Here is a 10,170-nt window from a genome sequence, read left to right on the forward strand (position 1 = left end):
CTGGGGGCTCTAGGGAGATGGGGAAGGGGAGAGCTGGGGGTCCCGGGATGGAGAGATGGGGAGGGGGAGACATGGGGGCTCCAGAGATGGGGAGGGGGAGAACTGGAGGTCCCGGGATGGAGAGATGGAGAGGGGGGGGAGCTGGGGGGGCCCGGGGGGGAGGGGGAGGGGGGCAGCTGGGGGTCCCGGGGGAGACATGGGGAGGGGGAGATATGGGGGGGAGAGCAGGGGAGGGGGAGAGATTGGGGGGGGGGAGAGCAGGGGAGGGGGACAGCTTGGATTCCCGGGGGCTCCAGAGAAATGGGGAGGGGGAGAGCTGGGGGGCCCGGGGGGGTGGAGAGGGGGGAGCCGGAGGGGCCGGGAGGTGGGGAGGGGGAGGTCTGAGGAAGGGGCGATCTGGGGGTCCGGGGGGTGGGAAGGGGGAGGTTTGGGGGGTCCTGGGGGGAGAGGTGGGGGCTGGGCGTGTCCCCCGCCCCCCCGCCCCCGGGATATGTGTGTGTGTGTGTGTGTGTGGTGTGTGTGTGAGTCAGCGCTGAGTCTGGGATGAGTCAGCGCTGGGCCCGGCCAGGGGGCCCAGGAGGGGGAGACCCCCACCCCAGCCCTCCGGCCCCCCAAAACTGGCCACCCCTCACACCCCGGCCCCCCTTTTCCGTCCCCTCCTCCCCCCCCAAGCCAGGCTCGACCCCCCTGGCCCCAGATTCCGGCCCCCCAAAGACCCCCCCCCCAGACCCCTGAAATGGACAGATGCTGGGGGTCCCCGCCGCCCCCCTCTCCCCAGGACCGGCTCCCACCTCCGTCCCCCTCCCCCTGGCCCCCCCAGACCGTCCCCCTTTCCCCCAGAAGCCCCCCAGCATCCCCCTCCTCATCCTCCCCCTCCCCCCTTAGCCCCCCCCCAGGCCCTGTCCCTTTCCCCCAGAAGCCCCCCAGCATCCCCCCTCCTCCTCCTCCTCCTCCTCCCCCCAGAGTGGGGGGGGGTCCTCCCTCCCCCTGGCCCCCAGCCCCTTTCCCCCCCCCCCCCCCCCCCCCCCGCTGACCGTGGGCTCTGGCCGCCCCGCTGCCCCTGAGGTGTCCAGCCAGCAGGAACAGGAGGCCCAGGAGGGCTCGCAGGGGTCGCAGGGGTCGCAGGGGAGGTCGCAGCCTCCCCATCTCTGCTGCTCTGGCCTGCTCTGGGCCTCCCTGCCTCCCTGCGAGGCCCAGAGGACCCCCCAGACGCAGGCTGAGAGAACCCCCTCCTTTCCCAAATCCCCCCCAGAATCTCCCAACCAATCCTAGGCCTCTCCAGCTCCCAAGCCCCCCACCCCTGGCCCCCTCCCCTCCCCCAAGTCCGGGCCTTTGCGTCATGGGGATCGTCACAGGCCCGGCCCCTCTCCCCCCCCCCCCCGGCCCCCCCAGATCCCATTCAAGTCCATTAATTCATTCAGTCATTCATTCAATCAATCGCATTGACTGAGCGCTTACTGGGTGCAAAGCACTGGACTAAGCGCTTGGGAAGGACAAGTCGGCAACATAAGTCTCTATTTATTGTATATATGTATATATGTTTGTACATATTTATTACTGTATTTATTTATTTATTTTACTTGTCCATATCTATTCTATTTATTTTATTTTGTTAGTAGGTTTGGTTTTGTTCTCCGTCTCCCCCTTTTAGACTGTGAGCCCGCTGGTGGGTAGGGACTGTCTCTGTATGTTGCCAATTTGTCCTTCCCAAGCGCTTAGTCCAGTGCTCTGCACACAGTAAGCGCTCAATAAATACGATTGATGATGATGATGATGATGATTTATTCATTCATTCAGTCAGTCATTCAATCGCATTGATTGAGCGCCTGCTGGGTGCAGAGCACTGGAGTAAGCGCTTGGGAAGTCGGCAACATATGTATTTATTTATTCATTCAGTCAGTCAGTCATTCAATCGTATTGATTGAGCGCTTGCTGGGTGCAGAGCACTGGACTAAGCGCTTGGGAAGGACAAGTCGGCAACCTATGTATTTATTTAGTCATTCATTCAATCGTATTGATTGAGCACTTACTGGGTGCAGAGCACTGGGCTGAGCGCTTGGGAAATACAAGTCAGCAACATATGTCTTTATTTATTCATTCATTCATTCATTCAATCGTATTGATTGAGTGCTTACTGTGTGCAGAGCACTGGAGTAAGCGCTTGGGAAGGACAAGTTGACAACTTATGTATTTATTAATTCAGTCATTCATTCAGTCGTATTGATTGAGCGCTTACTGGGTGCAGAGCACCGGGCTAAGCCCTTGGGAAAGGCAAGTCGGCAACATGTCTCTATTTATTCATTCATTCATTCAGTCATTCATTCAATCGTATTGATTGAGCGCTTACTGGGTGCAAAGCACTGGACTAAGCGCTTGGGAAGGAATAGTCGGCAACATATGTATTTATTTATTCATTCATTCAATCGTATTGATTGAGCGCTTACTGGGTGCAAAGCACTGGACTAAGCGCTTGGGAAGGAATAGTCGGCAACATATGTATTTATTTATTCATTCATTCAATCGTATTGATTGAGCACTTACTGGGTGCAGAGCACTGGACTAAGCACTTGGGAAATACAAGGCAGCAACATACAGTGCTCTGCACACAGTAAGTGCTCAATCAATACGATTGATGATGATGATGTCTTTATTCATTCATTCAGTCATTCATTCAATCGTATTGATTGAGCGCTTACTGTGTGCAGGGCACTGGACTAAGCGCTTGGGAAGGACAAGTCGGCAACATATGTATTTATTTATTCATTCAATCGTATTGATTGAGCGCTTACTGGGTGCAGAGCACTGGACTAAGCACTTGGGAAATACAAGGCAGCAACATACAGTGCTCTGCACACAGTAAGCGCTCAATAAATACGATTGATGATGATGATGTCTTTGTTTATTCATTCAGTCAGTCATTCATTCAATCGTATTGATTGAGCGCTTACTGGGTGCACAGCACTGGACTAAGCGCTTGGGAAGGTCAAGTCGGCAACATATGTCTTTATTTATTCATTCAATCGTATTGATTGAGTGCTTACTGGGTGCAGAGCGCTGGACTAAGCGCTTGGGAAATACAAGTTGGCAACATAGGTATTTATTTATTCGTTCAATCAATCATTAAATCGTATTGACTGGGCACTTACTGCACGGGACTAAGCGCTTGGGAAGGACAAGTCAGCAACATATGTCTCTATTTGTTCATTCATTCAGTCATTCATTCAATCATATTTATTGAGCACTTACTGGGTGCAGAGCACTGAACTAAGCACTTGGGAAGGACAAGTTGGCAACATAGGTATTTATTTATTCATTCATTCAATCGTATTGATTGAGCGCTTACTGGGTGCAGAGCACTGGACTAAGCGCTTGGGAAATACAAGTCAGCAACATATGTATTTATTTATTTATTCATTCATTCAATCGTATTGATTGAGCGCTTACTGGGTGCAGAGCACTGGACTAAGCGCTTGGGAAATACAAGTCAGCAACATATGTATTTATTCATTCATTCATTCATTCAGTCGTATTGATTGAGGACTGACTGGGTGCAGAGCAGTGGACTAAGCACTTGGGAAGGACAAGTTAGCAACATATGTATTTATTAATTCATTCATTCAATCGTATTGATTGAGCGCTTACTGGGTGCAGAACGCTGGACTAAGCGCTTGGGAAGGACAAGTTGGCAACATAGGTATTTATTTATTCATTCAATTAATTATTAAATCGTATTGATTGAGAGCTTACTGCACGGGACCAAGCACTTGTGAAGGACAAGTTGGCAACATATGTCTTCATTCATTCATTCAGTCATTCATTCAATCGTATTGATTGAGCACCTACTGTGTGCAGAGCACTGGACTAAGCACTTGGGAAGGACAAGTTAGCAACATATGTATTTATTAATTCATTCATTCAATCGTATTGATTGAGCGCTTACTGGGTGCAGAGCGCTGGACTAAGCGCTTGGGAAGGACAAGTTGGCAACATAGGTATTTATTTATTCATTCAATTAATTATTAAATCGTATTGATTGAGAGCTTACTGCACGGGACTAAGCACTTGTGAAGGACAAGTTGGCAACATATGTCTTCATTCATTCATTCAGTCATTCATTCAATCGTATTGATTGAGCACCTACTGTGTGCAGAGCACTGGACTAAGCGCTTGGGAAGGACAAGTTGGCAACATATGTATTTATTCATTCATTCATTTATTCAATCGTATTTATTGAGCGCTTACTGTGTGCAGAGCACTGGACTAAGCGCTTGGGAAGTCCAAGTTGGTGGCATATAGAGACGGTCCCTACCCAACAGTGGGCTCACAGTCTAGAAGACTCCCATTCAAGTCCATCGTGCTTTCCTAAATATGTAAATAAATACATAAATAAATACCTATGTTGCCAACTTGTCCTTCCCAAGCGCTTAGTACAGTGCCCTGCACACAGTAAGCACTCAATAAATACGATTAAATGAATGAATAAGTCAATACATATGTTGCCAACTTGTACTTCCCAAGCGCTTAGTCCAGTGCTCTGCACACAGTAAGCGCTCAATAAATATGATTGAATGAATGAATGAATTAATAAATACATAAATAAATACGTATGTTGCCAACTTGTACTTCTCACGCGCTTAGTCCAGTGCTCTGAACACAGTAAGCGCTCAATAAATACGATTGAACGAATGAATGAATGAATAAATACATACGTTGCCAACTTGTACTTCCCAAGTGCTTAGTCCAGTGCTCTGCAAACAGTAAGCGCTCAATAAATACTATTGAATGAATGAATAAATAAATACATAAATAAATACACATGTTGCCAACTTGTACTTCCCTAGCGCTTAGACTATTGCAAAGTTGGAATAGATACGTTCATTCATTCATTCAATGGTATTGATTGAGCACTCACTGTGTGCAGAGCACTGTACTAAGCGCTTGGGAAGTACAAGTTGGCAACATATAGAGACGGTCCCTACCCAACAGCGGGCTCACAGTCTAAGTGACTTGCCCAAAGTCACACAGCTGACAAGTGGCAGAGCCGGGATTTGAACCCATGACCTCTGACTCCAAAGCCCGGCTCTTTCCACCGAGCCACGCTGCTTCCCTATGTTTGTACGTATTTATTACTTCATTCATTTCATTTGTACATATTTATTCTATTTATTTTATTTTGTTAATATGTTCTGTCTTGCTTTCTGTCTCCCCCTTCTAGACTGTGAGCCCGCTGGTGGGTAGGGACCGTCTCTCTTGTACTGCCCAAGCGTTTAGTCCAGTGCTGTGCACGCAGTAAGCGCTCAATAAATACAAGTGAATGAATGAATGCAGAGCACTGTACACAGTAAGCGCTCAATAAATACGATTGAATGAATGAATGCAGAGCACTGTACACAGTAAGCGCTCAATAAATACGATTGAATGAATGAATGCAGAGCACTAGACTAAGCGCTTGGGAAGTCCAAGAGAGACGGTCCCTACCCAACAGCGGGCTCACAGTCTAGAAGGGGGAGACGGACAACAAAACAAAATATATTAACAAGATAAAATAAATAGAATAATAAATATGTACAAGTAGAAGACTGCGTGAGGCCTGTGAGGACTTCTAGATGGTGAGCCCGTTGTTGGGCAGGGTCCGTGTCTCTTGGATTTCCCAAGTGCTCAGTACAGTGCTATGCACACAGTAAGCGCTCAATAAATATGTATATATGTTTGTACGTATTTATTACTCTATTTATTTTACTTGTACATATTTATTCTATTTATTTTATTTTGTTAATATGTTTTGTTTTGTTGTCTGTCTCCCCCTTCTAGATGGTGAGCCCGTTGTTGGGTAGGGACCGTCTCTCTTGGATTTCCCAAGCACTTAGTACAGTGCTCCGCACACAGTAAGTGCTCAATAAATATGTATATATGTTTGTACATATTTATTACTCCATTTATTTATTTATTTTACTAGTACATATTTATTCTATTTATTATGTTTTGTTAATAAGTTTTGTTTTGTTGTCTGTCTCCCCCTTCTAGACTGTGAGCCCACTGTTGGGTAGGGACCGTCTCTCTTGGACTTCCCAAGCGCTTAGTACAGTGCTCCGCACACATTAAGCGCTCAATAAATTTGTATATATGTTTGTACATATTTATTACTCTATTTATTTATTTTACTTGTACATATTTATTCTATTTATTGTATTTTGTTAATATGTTTTGTTTTGTTGTCTGTCTCCCCCTTCTAGACTGTGAGCCCGTTGTTGGGTAGGGACAATCTCTCTTGGACTTCCCAAGCGCTTAGTACAGTGCTCTGCACACAGGAAGCACTCAATGAATATGTATATGTTTGTACATATTTATTACTCTATTTATTTATTTTACTTGTACATTTATTCTATTTATTTTATTTGTTAATATGTTTTGTTTTGTTTTCTGTCTCCCCCATCTAGACTGTGAGCCCGCTGTTGGGTAGGGACCGTCTCTAGATGTGGCCAACTTGGACTTCCCAAGCGCTTAGTCCAGTGCTCTGCACACAGTAAGTGCTCAATAAATACGATTGAATGAATGAATGAATAAATAAATACGACTGACTGAATGAATGAATGAGGAGCACTGGCCTAAACGCTTGGGAGAGGACTGTAAATCATCATCGATGATAATTGGGACATTTCTTTCATTCATTCATTCATTCATTCATTCAATCGTACTTATTGAGCACTTACTGTGTGCAGAGCACTGGACTAAGCGCTTGGGCAAGTCGGCAACATCTAGAGACGGTCCCTACCCAACGACGGGCTCAGGGCCTAGGAGGGGGAGACAGACGACAAAACAAAACATGGAGACGGGTGTCCAAATCATCAGAAAAAATAAAATTCAAGCTAGATGCACGTCATTAACAAAATAAATAGAATAGTAAATGGGTACAGGTAAAATAAATAGAGTGATAAATCTGTACAAATATATATACAGGGGCTGTGGGGAGGGGAAGGAGGTAGGGCCGGGGGGATGGGGAGGAGGAGAGGAAAAGGGGGGCTCAGTCTGAGAGCCCCTCAATCCCTATGCAACGCTTGGCACATAGTAAGCGCTTAACAAGTACCATTATTATTATTATTATTGTTAGAAGGGGGGAGACAGGCAACAATACAAGTAGTATATTATTATTAGAAGGGGGGAGACAGGCAACAAAACAAGTAGACAGGCATCAATAGCATCGATATAAAAAAAGAATTATAGATAGGTACACATCATTAATAAAATAAATAGAGGAGAAGCAGCGTAGCTCAGTGGAAAGAGCACAGGTTTGGGAGTCAGAGGTCATGGGTTCAAATCCCGGCTCCACCAATTGTCAGCTGTGTGACTTTGGGGAAGTGACTTCACTTCTCTGGGCCCCAGTTCCCTCATCTGGAAAATGGGGATTGAGACTGCGAGCCCCACGTGAGACAACCTGATCACCTTGTATCCCCCCAGCGCTTAGAACAGTGCTTGGCACATAGTAAGCGCTTAACAAATGCCATTATTACTAGAGGAGCAGCGTGGCTTAGTGGGAAGAGCCTGGGCTTGGGAGTCAGAGGTCACGGGTTCTAATACCGGCTCTGCCACTTTTTTAAAAATGACATTTATTAAGCGCTTACTATGCGCAAAACACTGTTCTAAACGCTGGGGAGTTTACAAGGTGATCAGGTTGTCTGCTGTGTGACTTTGGGCAAGTCACTTCTATGTGCCTCAGTGACCTCATCTGGAAAATGGGGATGAAGATTGTGAGCCCCACGTGGGATAACCTGATCACCTTTACCCCAGCGCTTAGTCCAGTGCTCTGCACACAGTAAGCACTCAATAAATACGATTGAATGAATAATAACTACGTACATATATGTATTTGGTATGGGCTTACTGTATGCCGGGCTCTGTATTAAGCGCTGGGGTGGTTACAAGCAAATCGGATTGGATGCAATCCCCATCCCATGTGGGGCTCACAGTCTTAAACCCCATTTTACAGAGGAGGGAACTGAGGCCCAGAGAAGTGAAGCGACTTATCTAAGGTCACACAGCTGACAAGTGGCGGAGCTGGAATTAGAACCCATGACCTTCTGACTAGGCATGTTGTACTGCATTCATTCAATCGTATTTAATAATGATGGTATTTGTTAATAATAATAATTATGGAATTTCTTAAGTGCTTACTATATGCCAAGCACTGTTCTAAGCGCTGGGGTAGATACAAGGTCATCAGATTGTCCCACATTCATTCATTCATTCAATCGTATTTACTGAGCGCTTACTGTGTGCAGAGCACTGTACTAAGCGCTTGGGAAGTACAAGTTGGCAACATATAGAGACAGTCCCTACCCAACAGTGGGCTCACAGTGGGCTCAATCTGGGAAGGCCTCCTGGAAGAGATGCACCCTCAATAAGGCTTGGCAGCCCCCTGCCTCTGACCGGGCCTTTACTCCAACCCTGGGCCCAGAACCAATCAATCAATCAATCAATCGTATTTATTGAGCGCTTCCTGTGTCCAGAGCACCGTACTAAGCGCTTGGGAAGTCCAAGTTGGCAACATCTAGAGACGGTCCCTACCCAACAGTGGGCTCACAGTCTAGAAGGGACTACCCATTCCCTGCTTCCCCCTCCCCGCTTTTTGGAGTATTTGTTAAGCATTTACTATGTCAGTCCATCGTATTTATTGAGCGCTTACTGTGTGCAGAGCACTGGACTAAGTGCTTGGGAGAGGACAATATACGGACAGATTCCCTGCCCACAAGGAGCTAGACTGTGAGCCCACTGTTGGGTAGGGACTGTCTCTATATGTTGCCAACTTGTACTTCCCGAGCCCTTAGTCCAGTGCTCTGCACACAGTAAGCGCTCAGTAAATACGATTGATGATGATGATGATGATGACAGTCCCAGCCCCACAGCACTTATATACATTCATTCTTATATACATTCATCAGTGCTCAGAACAGTGTTTTGCACATAGTAAGTGCTTAATACATGCCATTATTATTATTATTATTATTATTATTTCATTCAATAGTATTTATTGAGCGCTTACTGTGTGCAGAGCACTGGACTGAGCGCTTGGGAGAGGACAATATACGGACGGATTCCCTGCCCACAGCGAGCTGACAGTCCCAGCCCCACAGCACTTAAATACATTCATTCTTATATACATTCATCAGCGCTTAGAACAGTGCTTTGCCCATAGTAAGTGCTTAATCCATGCCATTATTATTATTATTATTATTATTATTGTTATTCTTTCATTCAATCGTATTTATTGAGCGCTTACTGTGTGCAGAGCACTGGACTAAGCGCTTGGGAGAGGACAATATACGGACGGATTCCCTGCCCACAGCGACCAGACAGTCCATGCCCCACAACACTTATATACATTCATTCTTATATAAATTCATTCTTATATACATTCATCAACACTTAGAACAGTGCTTTGCACATAGCAAGTGCTTAATACATGCCATTATTATTATTATTATTCTTTCATTCAATCGTATTTATTGAGCGCTTACTGTGTGCAGGGCACTGGACTAAGCGCTTGGGAGAGGACAATATATGGACAGAATCCCTGCCCACAGTGAGCAGTGCTTGCACGTAGTAAGTGCTTAATCCATGCCATTATTATTATTATTATTATTCTTTCATTCAATCGTATTTATTGAGCGCTTACTGGGTGCAGAGCACTGGACTAAGCGCTTGGGAGAGGACAATATACGGACAGATTCCCTGCCCACAGCGAGCTGACAGTCCCAGCCCCACAGCACTTATATACATTCATTCTTATATACATTCATCAGCGCTTAGAACAGTGCTTTGCACATAGTAAGTGCTTAATACATGCCATTATTATTATTATTCATTCATTCAATCGTATTTATTGAGTGCTTACTGTGTGCAGAGCACTGGACTAAGCGCTTGGGAGAGGACAATATACGGACAGATTCCCTGCCCACAGCAAGCTGACAATCCCAGCCCCACAGCACTTATATACATTAATTCTTATATACATTCATCAGCGCTTAGAACAGTGCTTTGCACATAGTAAGTGCTTAATACATGCCATTATTATTATTATTCATTCATTCAATCGTATTTATTGAGTGCTTACTGTGTGCAGAGCACTGGACTAAGCGCTTGGGAGAGGACAATATACGGACAGATTCCCTGCCC

The 10,170-nt window shown here is 45.9% G+C and overlaps 1 protein-coding gene across 2 annotated transcripts in view; it reads right to left on the reverse strand.

The window, feature by feature from the left end:
- PTPRN (protein tyrosine phosphatase receptor type N) overlaps positions 1 to 1,189 on the reverse strand; it is a 132,490-nt gene extending 131,301 nt beyond the window's left edge. For both annotated transcript variants that reach the window (XM_038743238.1, XM_038743237.1), the window contains exon 1: positions 1,035 to 1,189. In XM_038743238.1, the coding sequence (XP_038599166.1) occupies positions 1,035 to 1,146 (112 nt within the window). In that variant the 5' untranslated portion in view covers positions 1,147 to 1,189. The remainder of the gene's footprint in view (positions 1 to 1,034) is intronic.
- Between the last annotated feature and the right edge of the window lie 8,981 nt (positions 1,190 to 10,170).

Source organism: Tachyglossus aculeatus, chromosome 1 (genome assembly GCF_015852505.1).
Source record: "Tachyglossus aculeatus isolate mTacAcu1 chromosome 1, mTacAcu1.pri, whole genome shotgun sequence".
Lineage (NCBI taxonomy): Eukaryota > Metazoa > Chordata > Mammalia > Monotremata > Tachyglossidae > Tachyglossus > Tachyglossus aculeatus.